A 25,929-nucleotide genomic window follows, 5' to 3' on the forward strand; every position below is an offset into this window, starting at 1 on the left:
CATAATTACCATTAGTAAAGGGAATGAAAAAGAGAGGTAACTATAGTGGTTTATTTTGATTATCTTTGGTGATATATGTAGTGAGCTGATATACATATATATTTAAAGTAAAGTTACATAGAAGGCAAAATGGTGGTTAATAAAAATATACATTAGTAAAAACAAATTTTGTATTTTTCTTTATTTCAAGAAAGTTTTAAAACAGTATAATGCAACAGTTATGCTGCTAAGTAGAAATACTTTTGACATAAACTTAAATAATCTTGGACATGAAATAACTCAATTCCCAATAGAAAATGACACAAACACTTTGCCTAGAAAAATACTGAAATTAAAATACATAACATGTATGTACTTTAGAAAATATATTTAATTTTATAGTTAATAAAATTCATGAATTATAAAACAAAATGTTGTACCAACATGAATTCACAAGATTCAAAGTCTAAAATGTTTATCTGAATAAAGTCATATAAGACATACAGTAGTGCTTTCCATTTGTATGTACCCTGTGTAAAAAAATCAAAATTTAAATAGAAACAATATAATTATATAAAGCAAAGTCATATTTAAGAAAAATTTTAATTAAGCCAATAAGTAATCAATAGTTAAAATACATTTATTTTATATTGGTTTAATACAACACAGTTGGTAATCTTAAGTGTAAGTAAACTACTTACCAGATAATATTTTAGGAGGTTTTGAAAATATGATTGAAGGGTTATGTTTGTCTCTATTTGGCATATACTATTTTATATATACCTGATGTCAAAATATAAAATCAGTTATAAAATTGAAAGAAACTAAAAAGCAGAAAGCAATTAGCTACATAAAATATAATTATTTGTAAATGGCAAATGAATAATTGTTTATTGCTGATATGTTGTTAAGCCTCACTCACAGACCAATAACAACAGAATATTCCTTTTTTACAGAACTAATTCCATGGATGAAATGAAATACTTGACTTGAAAATGATGATAATGGATATTATCTTCTCTAGATATGTATCAAATAATTATACAAAAAAGTTCAAATGTGAGATTAAAAAGAGGCCATACATTTACACATTAACTCTAACCTATTTGAAAATTGGATCATCCTTATTATGTGTTGATGATACTTGCGCAAGTGTATATCTCCATATATGTAACTGTGTATATTTCTAACTACATATGCTTCTAGTCATGAAAAAGACACATTTACTCATTTTTCTCTTGCAACTAAAACTCACCAGGTCAATATTTATAGCTTCCAGGAACCTTCATTTCTTTGTCTGTAGAGAAAGTTCATATTTTCTGTATGGAACCAAAGAAAGATTTATTTATAGACATGAAAGAGTGTCTACTTTCCCCAAGTTTCATGTTTGGTTTTACTCCCCAATTTATAACTACTTTTATTATAATGGCCATAGAGTTGAGTAATATCCAGGCTTTCATTTAGATTCATATATGGTTATGTTCCTTGGAAATAAACTAATGTATCTAATTACACATGGTCAATATATCTTAATTGGATATTAAACCATTGTATATAAAAGTAAGTCTATTACCTCATTATTTTAAAAACTGACCAAACGCTGAGTCATTATTTTAGTACATCCCTTGATTTCAAAAACACATGCAACATAATAGAGAAGGACCTTACAATTCCTCTGTTGTTCTTAGTTATCATTTCAACATCATTGGCTCTACTTTGTGAAATATCATTTCAAGTATAGAATGATTACTTGAATACATTTCACCTGTATGCTTGAAATTCCAAAGTAAAGTTAGTCTTTTAAGTGTTGCCACAGAATTGGACACTGGATTGAATTATTTGATTGTAAATTGCTTCAACTTGGTAACAATAATAAAAATTAAAATTAGATTCCTACAAGTCTATCCAAATTTTAAGGACATTAGTGCTTTCAAAATGTGACAATAATTTCAAATAATCTGTTTGGAAACTTTTTTACCAAGCAATTTTTTGGACATATTTTCATCTACAATCATCAATAAAATCATTAAAAAATCTATTTTGTCCATTCCAAGATTTTCTTCCATCAGTGAAGAAAACAGGAAGCTTAAGTGACTGGTTGAGTCAAGAACCATAGTCTCTCATGAAACTCTTGCAATGTTGGGCCGGGCTGGAGCGGTGATGCGAGTGGTAAGGTGTCTGCCTTGCCTGTGCTAGCCTAGGATGGACCGCAGTTCGATCCCCAGAAATTCCATATGGTCCCCCAAACCAGAACTGATTTTTGAGCGCATAGCCAGAGTAACCCCTGAGCATCACCAAATGTGGCCAAAACCTCACTTCCCCCAAAAAAGAAATTCTTGCAATATTTTTATAAATTTTACCTGTAGGTGGGGTGGGGATAAGAAGGCTTGTGGTGGGCTTGGGGCAACTTTAGGGGACTTGGTAACACGATTTATACATCCAGATCTGCTCTGGGATCAATCCTGGTGGTATTTTTGAACCAAATTTGGTGATTTGGTTAGGGCAAGCCAAGACCATAATCCTTTAGTTTTGAGTTTCTTTTTTAATTAACTCATTCAATAATGAGAAAATATGGGTATGTGTTTTCATTAAAATATATAATCAAGGTTTTAGGAGATGGTCCAAAGGGCATGTGGATTTTATGTAGTGCAGTAAGATTCTGTTTTCAGAAGCACACAGAATCCCAGGTGGTGTTGCCTGTGGCTCCTCCAAAAATATTGTATCCAAAGACTGAGGATGTGATTCTTGTATTTGGAAGGGCCTGAAATTAATCTCTGATTAGATATTAAATGCACACATTCACACACACTGTTGACCTATTCTCTGCATAAAATGTTTTTACAAATTTTAACTTATTTCTGCAACATGGAAAGTAGTTCAAACTTTTGAAACAATCTTACAACTAAGAATAATGGAATACAAATAAGAATCTGTACAATTAGGATATAAACTTTATTATTATGCCATTCTTCATGTATTTACATTGATTTTCTACTATGGCTAAAGAAGGAAGGCTTTCTAGGGAAGTGAGAATTTTATTTCTGGATATGTTAGATTATGAATATCTTACACATAATATAATTTCTGGAATGGAGTGTAAGGAATTTCCAGTTTTTCTTTACTGAAGTTTTCCTTTCTATTCAATTGATCTGATATCGTACATTTTACTTAAAGTATTACAATTCAATCTCTAATACAGTTTTCATAATCTCTGTAATCCTTACCTCTAGCATCCCAGGATACTCATTATAGCATGACTTGGAACTTGTTTCAACATAAGGAAAAGCTCAGTAGAGAGCAAAAGAGCAAAAGAGCAAAAAAGCAAAAGTAGCTGTAGGTATATTTTCTATCACTTATTCTCCCACCATGATATCCAGTTTGTTGAAGGAAAATGGGCTATATTAGTCCTTTCTTGGTCACCAGAGGTTAGACCCTTCTGGTCCCTTTGGTACTAGCAAATATTCTGTTGCTCAGGGCACGCATAGTTTTAAAAATACCCTTGAGCCCTAACACACAATTATATTGAATTTTCCTGGAGATTATACACTTGGGTTTATATCATGATGATGACACTTATGTCCTGAGAGTCTAGTTCTATTTGTGCTCATTGAGCCAATTTATACAAAAAATAGTTCTGTTTTAATGAACTAAATTAATTAATTTTGTTGTCCAGGATTCACCCACTGCTTCACAAGTGCCTAGAAAATACTCTCCTCTGAATTATACACCTGATCCTATAGTTTTGGTTGTGCTTGAAATTTAGAATATCCAAGAGACATAATTTATTAAAAAATTATTAGCTCTTGATTTGATTCAAATGATCTCATTCCAGAATTTAATCCTGTGATTCCAATCATAAGAAAAGGAAGGACATGCTAGTGGATTGCAAACAAAGAAGCAAAGATATGTCTCCATGTTTGGTACCCCTAAATATGAAATAATTTTATTTTGATCCAGGAGGCACATCAATAAAAAACCATCTAGAGATTTTTAATTGGTAGACTGACTACTCTAAATCCACTGAACACTATAAAACTACTTCATAATTAATGATCTCACCCAATTGAGAGTTTTTATTACTCAAGGTGAAAACTCTTCAGCCCACAGTGGAAGAGTCGCTTTTACTCCATCCCAGCCAGCCCTTGGTCTTTTTTACATAAGTTACTTTGCTTATCTGAGGTTATAAATCAATGTCTATTGGACTGCATTTCCTTGATAACAAGTGATAAGGAACATTGCTTTCTGTTGCATTTGTTCCTCCTTATGTTTTCTTTGATTCAGTGTCTGCTCAATAACACATTATTGGGGGGCATTTTTCTTTGATGTTTAGTTTTTTTAATAATTTTTATTGTGATCAATGTGAATTACAAGGCATTCACAGTATATTTAAGGTACATTATGACAGATAGATCTGACTCATTCAGGGGCATCTTCTGTCAGTCCTTGAGGGATCATGAAGTATTGGAATTGATCCTGGCCATCTTCTTGCAAGGAATGGCCTTGCAAGGAATGGCTTGGCCTGTCTATATATGTGCTGTGTCTTTTTTTGTGACTTGGGGCCATTATCAAGTTTGGAAATGATCAACATAAATCAGTATATGAACATTTCAGAATGGGTTCAAAGTGTATTTTTAGTTTGTCTTCCTTTCTTTAGTTTCTCTTGTCTCCTCTATCTTGTCTTTTGTGCGACTAATAGCTATTATTTTCTTAACACAAAGTTTTAAAATTTAATTTTGGTGGGCTCTCTGAGCTTCCTGTTTGAATATTTTCCTTCTGTGAACTGGTTAATTCTTGTCTATTATATTTTCAATCAATTTTTTAGGTTGCAGAGCAAAAATATAATGGGTAGGGCTCTTGACTTGCACAGAACAAATGGAGTGTGATCTTTGGTATCCCATTTGTTCACCAGAGCCCAGCAGAAGTAGATATTGAGTGCATAGCTAGGAGTAACCCCTAGCACTGTGAGGTGTGGCCCAAAACCAAAATCAAAAAATATGTATATATGTATGTGTGTTGGATCTCCTCTAATGATCTATTCTCAAGCGGAACTGGTACACAGAATTCCTATATACATATGTGTTTCAGAGGACCCAGAGAACAATTTTTAAGGTAATTTTCTTGAGGATAAAAGATTTGGAGAGACTCAGTCCCAGAAAAGAGGAAGCACAGCACAAAGAAGGGTACTATCCCCCCATGATTAGTGATTCCTAATTGGGCTTGACTATTCCTCCTTCCTCACAGAGAGCCCTAGTTAAAGGAGCGATTACATATCAACACAGTGTTTGTCCAGAAGCAATCCTAAGGCCCATTGTTCATACTTATCTTCTCCAAGACATCTTAATTGCCCCAGATATGCCCCTGCACATATCCCAATTCCTCTTATCCTATTTAAGATTTATTGGAATGGAATAAACTGCCTCTGGTTATCAGCTGGGACCCCTTTCTTTTCCAGTCATCAGCTGGCAGAAACATCGTTGGTCCCTGAACACATCCAAAGGAGGATGTTGACCTTTGCTGGCCATTGGGGTCAGCACATATATGTAAGTTATTCCCTTTCTTCTCTTTTCCAGGATTTGTAATACCTCAGGCAAATGCTGCTATTGAGTCAATCCTGTAGACCTCCTATCTTCTCTTTAATTTTTTCTGTTCTTTTTTGATAGCTTCCTATGCATGAGTCTCTGGATCCATGACTTGATTTTTGGCTTTATTCATTATGCACATGAAATTTTCCTTTGTGTTTTGAGTTTAACAATAATCACTAAAATAATTACCAAAACAATGAAATATATAAAAATAGAAACTGAAAAGATAAAAGATTCATTCACCCAGAACTTGAATACATTATTAAAAAAACAAATCAATTTAGTGCTCATAAATAGAATAAATATTTTATTCCAATCATCTGACCTAAATAAACAAACAGAATTCTGCAATTCCTATCAAATTTGACTAGCTATTTTACATGAAACCTGAAGAAAAAATACTAAAATAAGTATAGAATCACAAAACACCTTAAATTACCTATAAAATCTACACAATGAACAATATACCTCCTAAGGTATGACTCCATTTCTCTATAGCAAAAAATTTTTCAGTATTATGGTAACTAATAATTAACTGTGTTGGAGCTGAAACATTGTAGGCCTGAGGCTATAATGCCAACAAATTTGTAAACAGGGGCTTAAAATATCAAATAAATCTTGTATTTCTGTAGCTTTTTTAGATTGTTCAGTTATTGATTTGTGAAAATCAATATATCCTACAATGAGGTCACTGAAACATTGTTAGAATTTAGTAAGTTTTTCTTGCTGATTGTTCACCCATTACATTTGTTTTTGAATATCAGGTGGTATCAGATAAACATTAGTATCCAAAATAATGTGTTTCTCTGGGATCACAGTAATAAAAAGTTGGAATAATTTGTGACAAAAATTGATTTATTAATCAGCTATATCTATATTATTCATTATATACTAAAATTATCTCCTGATAGCAAATAGAAACAAGTGCTTCATTTCTTCTTTGAAAAACTTTCTTGAAGCTGACTTTATGGCTTTATTTCTCAAGCTATAGATCATTGGATTGAATGTTGGGGGAACGACTGTATACATCATAGTAAGAAATATGTCAAAAGCAGTTGGAGAGTAAGAATGAGGCTTAAAAAACGCGAAGGCAAATGTAGATATAAACAATATGACAACAGCAAGGTGAGGGAGGCAGGTGGAAAAGGCCTTGGCTCTGCCCTCCGCTGATGGCATCCTCAGCACAGAGGAAAATATGTGCACGTACGAGAATCCAACAAAGATGAAACAAAGAAATGCCAGCAAAGAGAGGAAGACAGACACACCAACCTCAGCAGGATAGTCATTGGAGCAGGAGAGTTTCAGGATCTGGGGGATGTCACAGAAGAACTGGTGGATGATCCGGGGGCCACAGAAGTGGATGGAGAAAGTCGCTGCTATGTGCATGACTCCAGAGATGGCCCCACTGACCCAGACACTGACGACTCCTTGGAGGCAGGTTCTGACATCCATGATGATGTCATAATGCAGAGGAAGGCAGATGGCCACGTAGCGGTCATAGGACATCAACGTGAGCATGGCCACTTCAACAGTACCACACCTAATGAAAGCAAAGCACTGCACTATGCATTCCCCGAGGGAAATATTGCCACTCTGCATGAAAGAATTGTAAATGGATCTGGGTACAGTCACAGAAATATAGCAGAGATCCAAGAAGGAGAGATGCTTCAGGAAGAAGTACATGGGGGAGTTGAGACTCTTATCCATGGAAGTGGTGGTGATGATGAGGATATTACCGGTTAATGCCAATAAATATAAGACTATGAACAAAGAAGTATATAAGATTTGTAACTCATGGTTGGCAGAAAATCCCATGAGAACAAACCCACTCGTGGTGAGATTAGCCATAGTCCTTCAACTCTGATTGATGTCAGCTAGAAAAAATGGAAACATTTGAACAGAAATTTTAATGTGTCTTATTTTAATCTTCATATAAAACATGAATTTCATTTAAAAATGAGCAACATAACTTTTTTATTATTACTATGTAGTACGGATAGTTATGAACACATTAAGTAATTTTATAACCTTTTTCTCAGCCATGAAATTAAGTTGGAAATTAATGAAGTTATATAAATGTAGTAACATTAAACTAAAAAGTTGATGAAGTTTTGCCCTTCCGTTCATTTAGAAGGGGAAGTGTATTTATATAACACTAAAATATAAATAACAATATTCAATGTTTAATGTGGCTATGAATCATTCTTTTAGTACCTAAAATATTTTTTTCCAGTTTTTTTTAAGTTTTTTTTTTACATTTTATTTTTTTTATTTATTTTTTTATTTAAATACCTTGATTACATACATGATTGTGTTTTGGTTTTAGTCATGTAAAGAACACCACCCATCACCAGTGCAACGTTCCCATCACCAATGTCCCAAGTCTCCCTCCTCCCCACCCGACCCCCGCCTGTTTTCCCTCATACATTCTCATTATTAGGACAGTTCAAAATGTAGTCATTTCTCTAACTAAACTCATCACTCTTTGTGGTGAGCTTCCTGAGGTGAGCTGAAACTCCCAGCTCTTTTCTCTTTGTAGTCTGAAAAATTATTATTGCAAGAATGTCTTTCATTTTTCTTAAAACCCATAGATGAATGAGACAATTCTGCGTTTTTCTCTCTCTGACTTATTTCACTCAGCATAATAGATTCTGTGTACATCCCATGTATAGGAAAATTTCATGACTTCATCTCTCCTGACAGCTGCATAATATTCCATTGTGTATATGTACCACAGTTTCTTTAGCCATTCGTCTGTTGAAGGGCATCTTGGTTGTTTCCAGAGTCTTGCTATGGTAAATAGTGCTGCAATGAATATAGGTGTAAGGAAGGGGTTTTTGTATTATATTTTTGTGTTCCTAGGGTATATTCCTAGGAGTGGTATAGCTGGATCGTATGGGAGCTCAGTTTCCAGTTTTTGGAGGAATCTCCATATTGCTTTCCATAAAGGTTGAACTAGACGGCATTCCCACCAGCAGTGGATAAGAGTTCCTTTCTCTCCACATCCCTGCCAACACTGTTTATTCTCATTCTTTGTGATGTGTGCCATTCTCTGGGGTATGGGGTGGTATCTCATCATTGTTTTGATTTGCAACTCCCTGATGATTAGTGATGTGGAGCATTTTTTCATGTGTCTTTTGGCCATTTGTATTTCTCTTTGTCAAAGTGTCTGTTCATTTCTTCTCCCCATTTTTTGATGGGATTAGATGTTTTTTTCTTGTAAAGTTCTGTCAGTGCCTTGTATATTTTGGAGATTAGCCCCTTATCTGATGGATATTGGGTGAATAGTTTCTCCCACTCAGTGGGTGGCTCTTGTATCTTGGGCACTATTTCCTTTGAGGTGCAGAAGCTTCTCAGCTTAATATATTCCCATCTGTTAATCTCTGCTTTCACTTGCTTGGAGAGTGCAGTTTCTTCCTTGAAGATACCTTTAGTCTCAATGTCCTGGAGTGTTTTACCTACGTGTTGTTCTATATATCTTATGGTTTTGGGTCTGATATCGAGGTCTTTAATCCATTTGGATTTTACCTTCGTACATGATGTTAGCTGGGGGTCTAAGTTGAATTTTTTGCAAGTGGCTACCCAGTTGTGCCAACACCACTTGTTGAAGAGGCTTTCTTTGTTCCATTTAGGATTTTTTGCTTCTTTATCAAAAATTAGGTGATTGTATGTCTGGGGAACATTCTCTGAGTATTCAAGCTTATTCCACTGATCTGAGGGCCTGTCCTTATTCCAATACCACATAGGAAGCAAAAATATTTTAATTTTCTGTACTATCTCTTTGGTCTAAAAGGATAACTATAGTTATGTACAACAGTTTTGATTATTACAGTTTTGTAGTACTATCAGAGACAATAACACATACTATGTTTTCTTGTCATTGCTTTAAATATTAAGGTGTTTATGATTTCATATGCAGTTTATGTTAGTGTCAAATCATTGAAAATGCCACCTTAGCAAGGTGGCCATTTGCTAAGAAATGTCAGTCTCTGTGGAACTGGGTCTATGTACTGACATGGCTGCTGATGGTGATCATGGGTGTGGCTACCGGGCTTCCAGAAATAGAGGAGAAGAGTCAAGCTGTTTTTTCAGACTCTGAGAAAATATCCCTTCCTGTTGAATTGGTTGATTAGGCATCTCTGCAGAGATCAGTGAAAAGCACTGAAGTATGGCCATTTGTGGTTTTTGTGGGTGTGTGTTCTGCTGACAAGGCTTCAGCAGGTTGTGTACTTATTCTGACTCCTAGTGATCTGCCCCAGAGCTTTTGATTGAGACTGGTATACCCAGGAGTTTTTGCAGCTTGACTTGCTTTTATTTCAAGAATAAAATGACATTTGGAGTTGACTGATAAGATGACATGGCAACAGCTCTGGGTAATAGGCTGACAAATTCATTGATTTTATGTTGGTTACCATGACCTGACAGTGGCCACTTTTGCAAAAGCCTCTCTGCCATTTTCCAATCTTGCACCTGCAAGTGCTGTTTTGTTACAAAGCCCCTGAGCCAGCAGGAAAAAAATGCAGCTACAAAAGTAATAAATAACTTTTAGCCCAGGGGAGAGGAACACAGCCTGGTACCACTCCCAGGAATGAAGCTATACTCCCCTGGCCCACATTCTCGAGTTAACAAGGCATTCATTATTGTTTTTGTGCAACATTGTTTTTGCTAAGTTATTTTCTTGAGAACTAGCCCCACCATAAATCTGTTAAGAGTTTAGGAATGTAGTTAGGTAGCCCCTACCCAGGGTCACAAGGTGTTTCCATGGAAACTGCTTATCCAGCATGACTTGCAATATGTTCCGCCCCCTATCCCACTGCCCACTTCCCATATTTGGAAAATTATTTACTTTCTTTGTTTCACTTAGTCTGAGCTGTGCTTATATCTTATTTGGAATAATGAAATGACTTGCGCGCCAAAAAGATGATTGACATTATCTTTTGCCAGCCCCCTTCACCTTCCCTATATAAGAAGGTGCTGAACCACATTAAATTGCCTTTGAACGGAAATTCTGTCTTGGGCCTTGTTATTAACCTCTCTTAGATTTTTTCAAGGTGTGGTTGTGTGATCTGAGCTTTGGAAAATAAAGGTGCGGTTGTTCGTGAGCCTCTCGTCCACTCTCCGCTGGCCGGGCCCCTTCGAGGGGCTTACAGGACACCCGCAATTTTAACCATATTTGCATTTTTATTTAGCTTGTAATTTGTTCTTAGAATAATTTCTATGCCGGTCATGCCTTTCTCTCATAAAAGAACATATCAGGACCTGAGCGATACCATAGTGGTAGGGCGTTTGCATTGCACATGGCTGCCCAGGACGAACCTGGGTTCAATCTCCAGTCTCCCATTTTGTCCCCCCAAGTCAGGAACTATTTCTGAGCATAGAACCAGGAATGACCCCTGAGTGGCACCAAATGTGGCCCCAAGCCCCCCAAAATAAAGCAATTTATCAATTGTTTGCAGAAATTAAACAAAGAAATATCTTCTAGTCTTTTAAAATCTACTATATGGGAATCTAGGATTTGGGTGCAAACACTCCAGCTCTGGGAACTTCTCAGCAATGATGTCTTTAATGTTTGCTTCTTCATATGGGTTTTATTCCTGATTCTCTGAGACCCCAATGATACTAATGTTGTCCCTATTGAATTTATTCCAAGAGTTTATTGTTGTCTGTTGGCTTACTTTGAGATATTTTTTCATCTTCTGTTTATTTATTTTAATATTCTTTCCTAACATCTTCTACTACATGGATGTGTTATGCTGCTGATATTCCAGCTCATTGATTCTGTCTTCAGCAGTTATTACTCTGTTGGCTGGTCATTCTGGTGAGTTTTTCATTTTGCCTACCCAGTTTTATAGTTCTTTCATTTCTGTTTAAAGTTTCCTTATTCCTACACGCATATATTCTTGAATACTTTTGGCTGTTTGTTTTATTATTTCTTTAAATTCTTTGACAAACCTCAATACTCTCTAAAGTACTTATTGAGAGACTGTATAGATAGCTGATTCTAGCTGAGTTTTCAGAATAAACATCTTAATTCACTAAGAGTGGTATAGTACTGTATTTCTTTCATATTGTGATCTTTGTAGTGTAGTGGTGTTTTTATGTATTGTCATGGGGCTCCTCAAGTATAGGAATTGTGCCACTGCGGGTAAATGAAGAAAGGTTATGTTTTCAACGGGTGCACTAACCTGGGTTAAAAATGGCTCTTCTGAGTCAAAAGCAGCCTGTCAACCCTACTAGTCAAGACTTTTTTGCAGCCATGCTTTTCTAGTGACACACCGGGGTGAAAAGGCTCTCTTAAGTCAAAGAGTAGCTTCTTATGGCCAGGCTTTACTCTGGGCACACTAACCTGTCTAAAGAAGTGATAATGCAGATAGGAATGTTAAGCTGCAGGCAGACACTACAGTATAAATAGTCAAGCCTGCTCAAATTCATGTTTTTATTTTTGAGCATTGTGATATATAAATGTATTTTAATATGCTAAATTTTTATTTTTTTATTTTTTTAAACCTATCTCCAGTGCAACATTCCCATCACCAATGTCCCAAGCATTGTGATATATTATATAGTCTGGGTATCACCCAATTTTTGAACTATTTTATGTAAATATTTTCTAAAAATAAAGTGTCGCATTTTATTTTAGACTAAGATATTTTTTTATCACATAACACTCTTTTAATTATACGTAGTCCATTTTTTCACTTTTGTTTTTCTTATTTTTACCACTGATGTCAAATAATTAAAATGATTTCTTAGGTCAATATTCAGGAGAGTTCTTAGTACAGTTATGTTGGTATGTATTTCATGAATTATTGTCTAATATTAAGGTCTATTAACATAACTATTATTCAAAGATTGAAAACTTTCCCTGTAAGAGCAGGCACACAGAAATAATGTTTCCTTTCTTCATTTTTAATATGTATGGGCTTGGGAGGCTGCTAGAGAAAGCAAGGCAAGAAAAAGAAAATAAAGAGATCGAAATTGGAAAGAAAAAGCTAAATATACTATTTGCATGTGAAAAATAATGGCACAAAAATTCCAATAATCATATTAAAACTCTTATAAACAATAAACCAATACTGCAAATTTGCACACTAAATTATTATATAAAAATTTCTACATTAGTGGTGGGAAGCTGCACTGGTGAAGGGGGTGTTCTTTACGTGACTGAAACCTAATAACAATCATATTTGTAATCAAGATGTTTAAATAAAAGAAAAAATTTAAAAAAATTTCTTCTATCTTTACATAAATAATGACTTTGAAAAAAGTAAATAAAAAGAACACCCCATTTAATAGGGTTCACACATAAAATACCTAAAAATCAACTTAACAATAACTGAAACTTGTCCTTCAAAAATACTGCTCATCACTGAAGGAAATAGATGAGGACAACAGAACTTAGATAGAAAATATTCCATGTTTTAGATCAGAAGTATTCATATTACCAAAATATTCAGCCAAGGAAAACTTTAATTGGATTAAATGTAATCATCAAATTTTAGAGAAATGCTTCAAGTAATTAGAACAATACCTATTAAAATTTATATGAATTATACAATTCCTCAAAGAGCCAAGCAGTTTTAAAAAATGATGATGGAAACATTCTATTTTCTGATTTTATTTTGTGATACCGCTTAATGAAAATGTTGCTGTTGAGGTAGCTTTCATATATTTTTGTATTTTTTTGTTTGTTTGTTTTTGGTCCATACCTGGGGGTTCTTAGGGGTTACTTCTGGTTCTGCATCCAGAAATAGCTTCTGGCAGACTTGAGGGACCATATGAGATGCCAAGGCATGAACCCAGATCCAACACAGTTAAGCTGCATGCAGAGCAAATGCCCTATATCTATGCTATCACTCTGGCTCCAGATCTCATATCTTTAGTCTCTTTATGTTCTTTTTTGTGTTTTGTTTGTTTGTTTGTTTGTTTTCTGTTCTTTTTTGATAGCTTCCTTTGCATGAGCCTCAATCTTCATAACTTTATTTTTGGCTTTAGTCATTATGCTCATAATATTCTCCATGGTGTTTTCAGTGTAACTATAATTGCTGAAATGAAAATTGAAAGCACAATAAATGTGTGGACACTAAAAAGGTTAAAGATTCGTCCACAAATTGAAGCCATTGTTCTAATAAATAATAGAAAGCATACAAAATTTATTTTGAGTGTATCATGAATTTATATATATATAATTATATTTATATATATATGATACACATGATATTTATATATCAATATATATGATATATATCAATATATATATATATAAATTAATGATACGCATGATATATATATATTGGGTTTGGGGCCATCCCTGGTGATGCACAGGAGTTACTCCTGGCTATGCACTCAGCAATCACTTCTGGCTTGGGGGACCATATGGGATGCTGGGCAATAAATGCTGTGGTCTACCCCAGGTTAGCATGTGTAAGGCAAATACCCTTCTGCTTTTGCCACTACTTCAGCTCCATGAATTAATATTTTTATAATAATCATCTTACCTAAACAAATAGACAGAATGTTGTGTTCAATATCAAATTTTTTTTTGGTTTTTCAGGTCACACCCATTCGATGCTTAGGAGTTACTCCTGGCTAAGCGCTCAGAAATTGCTCCTGGTTTGGGAGGACCATATGGGAAACCGGGGGGATTGAACCGCTGTCCTTCCTTGGCTAGCACTTGCAAGGCAGACACCTTACCTCTAGCGCCACCTTGCCGGCCCCTCTCTATCAAATTTGAATAACAATTTTTATAAAAATTGTGGAACAATATTAAAATACATATGAAATCAATAAAAGACCAATACAACTTCCACAATAAACAATATATCTCCACAAGTGTAATGAAAGTGACCTTCTTCCTGTTGTTGCTTAAGAATGACTCCAGCCAAACAGAGGTTTTGTGAAAAAGGGGTTTAACCAGACAAAAATGGGTGGAAAGGGAGGGCAGTGTCTTACAGCAATCCTATTTAGAAAATCCACCCAGCAATCACTATCACAACCAACTCCAACCAACAACTCCCACACCTACAATATTCTAGCTTGGATTCTTCTATGCCCAGGGCAACTGTTTTTCAATGTGATACAGGAGTCTATAATTGAGAGCCTTTGCTCTTAAGATCCTCTTTTTTAGGGTTAATCTCAAACACATAGGTACAATTTTCTCTCAGACAAAAAGTTTCAAGTATTTTGGTTTTACTGCTGTATCAGAGTTGAATAGCTTAAGCCTGAGACAATATTGTAGAAAGGGACCTAAAATTAATTACAGAACATCAAAATTTGCATTACTGTGGGTCTCCCAAATACTTTTTCCTTCTTAATGTATGCAGAATAATCCAGTGTAACTGAAGAGGCAAAACAAAGTATGCATCTTTCTCAAGGCAACTTTAGTATGTCTGAGTGAAGCTAAAGAGACCAATAGAAAATGTTGTGGGGCCAGAATGATGGCACAGTGGTAGGGCATTTGCCTTGCATGTGGCTGACCTAGGACTGACCTTGGTTTGATCCCAGCATTCCATAGGTTCAGCAAGCCAGGAGTGATTTCTGAGCGCATAGCCAGGAATAACCCTTGAATGTCACCAGGTAAAGTCCAAAATCCCCCCAAAAAAGAAAGAAAATTGTTGTGCATTGAATGATAAATAATGCTAGAATCAAAACCTATTATCAATTCTTAAATAGATAGACAATACACATAATATATAACATTCAAACTACAATTTTATGAGGAAAATAAACTTTCAGTGTAATTTTTTCATAATAACGTTATAAATTAATAAGGGAACAAAAAGTGTTGGAATCTTAAGCATTGTGAAATATTTGCTATTTTCACACCTCATTTTGTAGGTTAATACAAAATTCATGAGTCATATTTTGTTGATCTAAGTATGAATATTTTTATTTCTCAGCTAGCACATGCATAAAAGGGTTTCATAAACTATAAAATATAACCTAAAATAAATTTTAATACAGAAGCATCATAGTAGGTAGGGTAGGGTGCTCGCCTTGTATGTGGCTGATACTGGTTTGCTCCCAGGAACCCTATATGGTCATCCAAGTACTGCCAAAAGGAATTATGAAGAATATAGCTGGGGTAACCTCTGTGTACCAAAGAGTGAGGTCCTAAAATTTAAAACTACTTATTGTATCAAGCATTTACATTAATATTAGTGTATATTGAATTTGACTCCCAATTGAGAACAAATACAAGCAAATGCTTCTTTTCTTCTTTGGAAAACTTTCCTTACAGCTGACTTGATGGCTTTATTTCTCAGGCTATAGATCATTGTATTAAAGGTTGGGGGAACTACTGTATACATCATTGTAAGAAACATGTCCAAAACAGTTGGAGAATCAGACTGAGGTTTAAAATACTCAAAGGCACCTGTAGAAAAAAATAAAATGACAACAGTGAGGCAAGTGGAAAAGGCCTTGGTCCTGCTCTCTGCAGATGACATCCTCAGCACAGAGGAAAATGTATTTATATAGGAGAATCCATAAAGATGACACAGAGAAATGCAGCCAAAGATTGGAAAGCACTGACACCAATCTCATGGATGTGGTCATTAGAGCAGGAGAGTTTCAGGATCTGGGAGACATCACAGAAAAACTGGTGGAGGATCCGGGGACCACAGAAGTGGATGGAGAAAGTAGCTGATGTGTGCATGACTGCAATGATAACCCCACTGATCCAGACACCTACAAATCCATGAACACAGGTTCTGACATCCATGATGATGTCATAGTGCAGTGGAGGGCAGATGGCAACATAGCGATCATAGGACATCAACGTGAGCATGGCCAGCTCAACAGTACCACAGAGAGCGAAAGCATAGAGCTGCACTATGCATTCTCAGAGGTTTATATTCCCACTCTGCATGAAAGAGTTGTAAATGGATCTCGGTACAGTCACAGAACTATAACCAACATCCGAAAAAGAAAGATGCTTCAGGAAAAAGTACATGGGGGAGTTGAGACTGTCATCTCTGGAAGTGGTGATGATAATGAGGATCTTGCCAATTAGAGCCAATAAGTACAGGAACAAGAACAAAGACACAACTAAGTTTTCTAGCTCAGGGTTGGTGGAAAAACCCATGAGAACAAACCCACTCACAGTGAGATTAGCCATAGTCCTTCATTTCTGATTCTTCTTGGCTGCAAGACAAAAAAAATTTTTTGAACAAAAATTTTTTGTTTGTTGGTATTCAGAATTTCTTGTCATTCATTAAGTTAGAAATAAACCTCATGACTTTCTCATTGTCTTGAAGAAATAGTTTTTGTAGTGATGCTCACATAAAAGTTTTATTGGATTTTTCTCAGGTACTTAAGTTAATTTAAATATTTTGCATTTCGGTCTCCTGTAAAATGAGGAAATATATCTATATAAAAGATAGACAGCGATTTTAAATGCAACTATGAGTCATTCCATTTTATTTACCTAAAATATTTATACTGTACATATTTATAAATGTTTCAAGTGCTGGAATTTCTCATTGGTATTTACATGTACTTATATGGATTTTTGGAACATAATATCTATATGAACACATTCCTGATATAACTTATAAATAGATATGGCAGGAACACAGTTCTATTACAGTAATCACCTACATCTATATTAGAAACCATCTTTATCTGCCTCACAAATGGAGGGAGAAATAATGGAAGGTATAAGACCAAACAGTCTATGAACATTGAGTAGAAACAAAAAACTATCAGACGTAAACACCAAATCCAAATTCAACGACAAGGGAATCGATGCCCAATCTCCAAACTAGACACAGAGGGGACCATTTATACTTGCAGCCTGGTGGAGGGGGGAAGGGCGGGAGATAGGGGATGCATGCTGCGAACAGGGATGGAGGGAGCACAACATTGGTGGTGGGAATGCCCCTGATTCAATGTCACTATGTACCTAAAAATATTACAGTGAAAGACTTCTAAAAAACTCTAAAGTGTTCTCATTTAAGCATAAAGTTTATGTATACAAAAATATCCTTTCAAATACTTTTTCAGAATTTAAGAGTTACTAAAGAGTTTCACTTTCATGTAGAAAATCAATCATCAGAGCAGATAAACTAGCAAATACCAGCCCAACAAAAACCCTTACAATCTGATTAAACTCTAAGAGTTTTTGTTTCTCATTATTCAAACTCTAGGAATTACCGTCGAGAACAGGGAGGGGTTAGGATGTTGGGTAATTTTGATTGTCTTCGTGATATGTATAGCAAGCTTACATATATATACATATATATATACATATATATGAAAGTTATATACAACAAAGTTTTAAAACAGAATGTTCTGAGAGTTTTGCTATTAAATAGGAATACTTTTGATATAAACTTACATATACAAAGATATGAAGTTACTAACTGTCCAATAGAAAATGACAAAAATACACTTTCCCTAGAATAATAGTAAAAGTAAATTGTCAAATCTGAGTTGAATAAGAGGTCATTCCCACCACACACTATTCTAACCTATTTGTAAACTAGATCACCTTCGTTATGAGTTTATAATACTTATGTAGGTGTATGTTTGCATATTAATCTTCAATCCCAGAAGGGTTTAAATTAGGTACTTTTGGGGCTGGAGTGGTGGTGCTAGAGGTAAGGCATCTGCCTTTTAAGCGCTAGCTAGAATGGACCTTGGTTCTATCTTCAGGCATCCCATATGGTCCCCCAAGCCAGAAGCAATTTCTGAAGGCATAGCCAGAAGTAACTCCTGAGTGTCAGTGGGTATGGCCCCCAAAATAAAAAAAATGAATTAGGTACTTTTTATATATTGAATGGAATGAAATGCCAAGCCTTAGATGATGATATTTGATGTTTCTTAGACATGAAAATGACACATTGACTATTATTTTTTTCTCTTTCAATTAAAACTCACCAAGTTAATATTTGCAGCTTCTAGAAACTTCTATTTCTTTGTAACTGGGGAAAGTTCATGCTTTCCTGTATAGAACCAAAGAAAGAGTCAATTATCCTCATGAAATAGTGCTGACTTACCCTAAATCTCATGCTTGGTTTTACACATCAATTTATATTGTGTCCATTATATAGTAGAATAATATCCTGTTTTTTTAGATTTATATAAATGTTATGTCCTTGAAAATATAAGTGTGTTTAATTAATCATAGTTTATTTTAAATAGCTATTTTAAATAGCATTTAAATATCAACTCATTATGTGTAAAAGTAATTTATTACCACACTACATATAAAAACACCAGTCATTGTTTCACCACAACTCTGATTTTCAAGACTCAAGAAAAGAGAAGGGTCTTTCAGTATCTCTGTTGTTCTTAGATATTATTTCCACATTTTGGGTTCTACTTTGTGAAATATCATTCCAAGTATTTAAAATGATCACTCGTAGCCTTGAAATACCAAAGCATTGTTAGCACTTTAAATGACGCTTCAGAATTGTACACTATGGGGCTGGAGAGATGGCACAGCGGTAAGGCATTTGCCTTGCATGCAGAAGGACAGTGGTTCAAATCCCAGCATCCCATATGTTCCCCGAAGCCTGCCGGGGCGGTTTCTGAGCATAGAGCGAGCCCCTGAATGCTGCCGGGTGTGACTCAAAACCCAAAAATAAAAAAAAAAGGACACTAGATAGATTTCTTTGATTATAACTTACTCCAACCTGCTAACACAAATAAATCACAATAAAAATCCTATTTGGGGGCCGGAGAGATAGCATGGAGGTAAGGCATTTGCCTTGCATGCAGAAGGACTGTGGTTTGAATCCCGGCATTCCATATGGTCCCTCGGGCCTGCCAGGAGCGATTTCTGAGCATAGAGCCAGGAGTAACCCCTGAGCACTGCCAGTTGTGACCCAAAAACCAAATAAATAAATAAAAATAATAAAAATTCTATTTGTTTATTTTATGGATATTATGCTCTTAGGGTATAAAAATAATTCCTCTGATCAAATTAGTGATTTTGTTGGCATCTTTTTTGTACATAGTGTCCTCTGTAATTCTCAATAAAGTATTTAAAATCTATTTTATTTATCCAGGACTTTTTCCATCAGAATTTCTCCCTTGTGGAAGAAATCAGGCAGCTGATGGTTACTTGTTTTTTTTTTATCAAGAATCAATTGAAACAACTGATTGTCGTTTATTGGGTTTTATATGTAGGCAGGATATGGGGTGGGAAGAATAGTTTGGGGATACAGTGAACATCAGCTATGTTATATATCCAACTTTGTGATTAGTTATCACACCGATGGTGTTTCTAGAACTCAAATGTGGCATTGGGCTCTACGTTGGCTTAGCCCAGGGTATGACAAGTACTTTACCTTTGTTCTATTACTTTATTTATGGATTTTTTTAATCCTTTATTGAATTAAAAATATAGGTATTTGCTTTCATTAAAATATATAATCAATGGTTTTGGGTGTGGGTCAAAAGGATTAGGCATAGTGTTTTCATTCTGGACAGGACGACTCAGTTCCCAGTGCCACAAGCCCCTGAGGCTGTGCTGACTGTGGCCCCTTCATTAATATTTCAACCAAAGGCTGTGAATGTGACTCTTGTATTTGTAAGAGCCTTGGCTTAATCTCTCATCACATACACACACACACACACACACACACACACACACACACACACACACACACCTACCTAGTTGACCTATTTTCAGTATGAAATTTGCTTGCTGCTATTAAACAACTTATTTCTGGATATGGAAAGTGTTTCACAACTTTATAAATCAAGTTTATAACTGTAAATAATAAGGTACAAAAAAGAATCTGAATAATAAGAATATAAACTACCACTGTACCATTCCTTCATATATTAACACTAATATTCTATTATGTCTATAGCAGAAAGCCTTTGCAAGGGAAGCAAAAACTTCATTCCACATAATATTTCTTCAGTGGAATGGAAGGGATTTCCAGTTTTTTCCCTCTAGAATCCTCCTTTTTAAAAATGACCTAATACACTTATGTCTAAAGTGTTACAAATCAGTAAATAATAAGTCTTTAAATAATCTATAATTTTTTATCTCTAGCATCCCAGAGTACATTCAGAACTTGTGTCAACATAAGGACAAGTTCAGCATCAACTGTGGACCCTTGGCTCCAGGTTTGTTCTCTGTTATTTATACTCCCACCATGAAATGATGAAATGTGGCTGTTGGAGAGAGAAAATGGTCCATATTAGTCCTTTCTTGGCTAAAAGAATTTAGTACTTGAGGTCCCTTTGCTACAAGCATAGTTCTGTTGCTTGGGGCATTTCCATTGTTTGTAAAAATACTCTTGGGGCCCAAACATGCAATTATAATGAGTTTTCCTGGAGATTATTCATCCAAGTTGAATTCATGATAACACTGAGTCCTGAGCATCTTTGCATTCATTGAACCAAATTATAGAACAATGTAGTTGTGTTTTAATTAATTCATTTATTTTACTGTATTTGGAACCAAATCCAGAGCTTCCCAAATGCTAAGAATTATACACCTAATCCTATAGTTCGCGTTGTGTTGGAAATTCAGAATATCCAACAGCCTTAATTTAAAATTTAATTACTTCAATATTAATCTGATCTGTTTTAATGACGGTTTTAACGCTATAATTCCATTTATAAGAATAGGGAGTAAGTACGAGTAGATTGCAAACAAGGAAGCAAAGAAATATCTCTAACTTCGATATCCCTAAAATTATCAAAAGAATTTTATTGAGACAGAAAGTAACAAATATCCACTAAAAGGCCACCTAAGTGTAGTTAAATACAAAGAGCACACGCCTGTTTTCCCCAAATCAGAGATTTTGTCCTACCTACCTTTTCCCTTCACCCACCCCTTTTGAGATGTAAAGACCTACCTTGCTATGATTAGCATCAGATATGTACCTTTACCTTCAAATTCATCATTCCCCCCCTGCTCCCAGGTGGCTTGAGTCCAGGTAAAAAAAATCTTAGAGGGGGGATGGCCAGCAGCTCTCAGTACTCAACGCTAGAAAATCCCTGACCCCAAGCTTTTCTCCCTAAGTTTGTATATTTTTTTTAAATCCTGTCAGTGTCCCAGCTTCAGACACATTCAGTGTTAAAGTATTGCAAATGGGGGACCGGGCGGTGGCGCCAGAGGTAAGGTGCCTGCCTTGCCTGCGCTAGCCTTGGATGGACCGCGGTTCGATCCCCCGGTGTCCCATATGGTCCCCCAAGCCAGGAGCGACTTCTGAGCGCATAGCCAGGAGTAACCCTTGAGCGTCACCGGGTGTGGCCCAAAAACCAAAAAAAAAAAAAAAAAAAAAAAAAAGTATTGCAAATGGAGCCACTACATCTGGCATCTGAACAGGGACCTTCACACAGGGACAAGAACGGTGAGGGGGCTAACAAGTTTTCTGGGGTAATCTGGGAGTGGGGCTAGCCTGTCTGCCAGTGGATTGGGGAGAAAGACACCATTCCCTCCTGGATCATCACCATGGTGATCATACTGGACTGAATATGTTGTGCCCTCTATTGTATAATCAACATACAGGGGCCTCTTCCTGAGTTGCCTCATATTTCTCTGGTGTGTTTACCAACATTTCTCTCTCCATACTGATTATGCCACATCATTTATTGATTTGCTTCTGCATTTTTCAGGTAGAACTGAAGATCATATTTCCCAGAAAAAGCTCCAGTCATGTGTTAATATTGTCTATAAAATAAATTGTTGGTTTTCCAAAAAAGCACTTTAGAGACCAAAATTTGGAAAGGGAAATTTTCTTGTATTACTGACACTATATTCTATTCCATGGAGGAAAAAGTTCGCCCTAAAACAATTACTTCACCCAGCCAAACTTAAATTCAGGTTTGAAAGGAGAATACACAGCTTCATGGATAAACAATAGGTTATAAACTTTAAAGACAATACCAGCCTTAAAGGATGAACTGAAATATATACTTTAACATAAGACAAACCACAAGACATACCAAACTCCTACTAAAAGATGACACTAAATCCTACGACAATCATCTACCGTATTTGCCAGAGTATAAGACGACCCCCTAATTTTGCAGTTAAAACATAGGTTTAGGCCTATAATCTCTGTATCAGACAGAATGTTCCTGTGATGCAACTGTATGTACCACAGTGAGCCAATCACAACAAGCAAAGGTTCAAAGGTTATAGTGTAATAGACTTCTTCTCTGACTCTGGCCGATCTGAGCAGGCTTTTTACAGTGTAGATTCGAGTCCAGAACATTGTCTAATTTGCATGCATCAAAAGCCTGCTTAGATTGGCTGAGTTAGAGAGGCAGTCTGAGCAGCCTTGCAGTGATTGGTCCCTTATCATAGGCAACTTTTCTGGCAATTCCCTGGTGGTGTCAGTTAATCTCCCCCACTACATGAACCAAACAACACCCCATCCTCGGACCCTAGCACTGAACCACCAACATGGTTAGCTGGGTTTTGCCAGAAGTGGCCCCAGATCTCCTGAGTACTGTTTGGGAGCCCCCAAGAAAGAGATCTGGAAACTCTGCAGTCTGATATTTTTGTTATTTTAGTGGCATATTGAAACATTTTTCGGGATATACTGGGCACTTAAGATGACCCGCGATTTTCGGTTGACTATTTTTTGTTTCAAAAGTCGTCTTATACGCTGGCAAATATGGTATCTTTCTCAACATCAATGAACTAAATGCACCAATTAAGAGACTCAGTGGCAAAAAAAAATGGATCAAAAAACTAAATCCAAAGTTTTTCTGCCTATAAGATACACATCTGATAGTCTGAACAAATACAGACTCAAACTCAAAGGTTTGAGGATAATCATTCAAGCCACAAACTCCCTTCAAAAGGCCAGAGTGGCCATACTAATTGCAGATGACACACATTTTAGACTTAAGAATGTTAAAGGGACAGAAAAGGACACTTCCTAATAATTAAGATATATATGATTAATATATATATAATAGGAAGAAATAACACTCCTAAACATATATGCACCCAATGACAGAGCAGCAACATATTTAAAACAACTACTGACAAACTTGAAGGATGTTATCAATAGCAACACAATCTCCCATCATGGGAGATTCAACAGTGCCTTGTCACTACTAGATAGGGCAACCAGGCTGAAACCTAACAAGAAAATACTAATACTAAAAGGAGCAATGGAAGGAATGTTCATTCCCAGAAAACTAGATACATATTCTTCTCCTATGCACATGGATCATTCTCCAAAGTAGAGCAAAGGCTGGCCCATAAAACATACCTGCATAAAATAAGGCAATAGAAGTTTTACATACTACCTTCTCAGATCAGAATGCACTGAAATTAGAAGTGAATAACAAGCAGAAAAAGAGGAAATAATTAACACCTGGAAATTAAACTGTTCACTACGGAACAACCAGTGGATCAAAGATGAAATCACAGAGGAAATAAAAAGATATCTGGAAACAAACAAGAATGAAGACTCGAATTAACAGAATCAATGGGACACAGCTAAAGTGGTACTAAGAGGAAAATCTATATATTTGAAAGCATTCATAAGGAAGAAGAGACCTACATAAATAACTTAATGGCACAGCTTATAAAGTTGGAATGTGATCAACAAAATGAATCAAAAATAGGAACATGGAAGGAAATAATAAAGTTTAGAGCAGAAATCAATGAATGGGAAGTCAAAGAAACAACACAAAAGATAAAAGGAAGCAAGATGTTGTTCTTTGAAAAAATAAACAAGATCAGTAAACCACTACTAGCAACACTCACAAAGGAAGAGAGAAAAACTCAATAAACTGAATCAGAAATGAAAACAGGTAAATTACTGTTGTTTTAATATATTAATTAATGAGTCCTAGAATTGATGTGGGGATGGTTGAGACCTTTCTGAGCTCAACCCAGCACCCACAGCCCCTCGGCCTGGCAGATCTGAAGGTTGCAGGGTGAGGACAGAGAGATTTACAAAGCAGTCAGAGAAGTTCCAGGAGTCAGCCAGCTTTATTTCACAGTCCCTACCACCATGTACACCTCTTCGCAAGTCCTCTATGCTAAGTCTTTTCCTAGCAGCTACTTGTCTACTCTTTCTGTCTCTCGGCCTCTGTCTCCCTTTCAGTTGCTTTTTTCAGGCTTCCCAACTGGCTTCCAGGTTGACTGACTCCCTTTGCTGATGCTACTGCTGCTGAATCTATTGCTGAATTGATGACACTGGATCTCTGTTGAATCTCGCTCTTGCTTCTCACTTCTGCCACACTTTTGCCTCGAACTCTCCTTCTTAATCCTGGCCTCCCCCCAAGTCAGCCTCTTTTACCCAGCCATTCCTGGTGTGGGCAGTTCTGATCATTCAGGTGGGAAAAATAAGAAGTTGGCGGAGGGGATACCAACAAATTGCTACACGTAATACAGAAATTCAAGGGTGTAATCCGAGACGACTTTGAAAATTCTATGCTACAAAACATGAGAATCTGGAAGAAATGAATAGATTCTTGGACTATTATAACCTCCCAATGTTGAACCAATATGATCTAGTATATCTGCGTAGATCCATCACTATTGAGGAAATTAACATGTTCATCAATAGTCTTCGAAAAACAAATCCCTAGGCCCACATGGATTTACTAACAAATTCTGTCAAACCTTCCAAGAAGACCTACTGCCTATACTTTTCAGGCTCTTCTAGGAAATAGAAGAAACAGAAACACTCCAAAATAGTGTTTAAGAAATGAATATTACCTTGATACCAAAGGCAGACAGAGATGCCACCAAAAAAAAAAAAAGATAGAGAGAATTACAGACCAATATCCCTGATGAACACAGATGCAAAGGTCCTAAACAAAATCCTAGCAAATTGGATTTAATGCCTTATCAAAAAAGAGATTATTGTAATAATACACAGAAACAATAGAGAGGATGGATGGAAGGTCTGGCCCATGATATGAAGCTTATCACAAAGAATGGTGACTTCAGTTAGAGAAACAATTAAGCTGACAAGTACCATGACAATGGTAGTGAGTGAGAGAAATAGAATGTCTGTCTTGAATACAGGCAAGGGATGGGGGAAGAGGAAGATGGAGGGCATTGGTGGTGGCAACATTGCACTGGTGAATGGGTTTTTTATATATATTTCTATATATTATATATTTCTATATAGTTATAAGTATACATTTATATAACTACATATATTTATTTTTAGATATATACCTAAAATCCAGCTACAAACATGCTTGTAATCATGGTGCTTAAATAAATATATTTATAAAGAATTAAATAAATACATTTGTAAAAGAATTAAATGAAAAGAAAGTCATGCACCATAACCAAGTATGATTCAATCCAGAGATTCAAGGTTAGTGCAGCATACTTAAATAAATCAATGCAATACTCAACAGGTACTAAAAGAAAATTTAAAAGCACATGATCATATAAATAAATACAAATAAT

At 35.8% G+C, this 25,929-nt stretch overlaps 1 protein-coding gene across 1 annotated transcript; it reads right to left on the reverse strand.

Annotated features, from left to right (window-relative positions):
- Nucleotides 1–6,458: 6,458 nt before the first annotated feature.
- On the reverse strand, nt 6,459–7,409 carry LOC125995919 (olfactory receptor 14J1-like). Its single transcript, XM_049764870.1, has one exon. The coding sequence runs from the start codon at nt 7,407–7,409 to the stop codon at nt 6,459–6,461; it is 951 nt and encodes a 316-aa protein (XP_049620827.1).
- Nucleotides 7,410–25,929: the final 18,520 nt, after the last annotated feature.

This window comes from Suncus etruscus, chromosome 18, assembly GCF_024139225.1.
Source record: "Suncus etruscus isolate mSunEtr1 chromosome 18, mSunEtr1.pri.cur, whole genome shotgun sequence".
NCBI lineage: Eukaryota > Metazoa > Chordata > Mammalia > Eulipotyphla > Soricidae > Suncus > Suncus etruscus.

What these genes read in the sequence shown, in the direction of transcription:
- LOC125995919 (XM_049764870.1), bottom strand. Translation starts at nt 7,409, where the DNA reads ATGGCTAATCTCACCACGAGTGGGTTTGTTCTCATGGGATTTTCTGCC.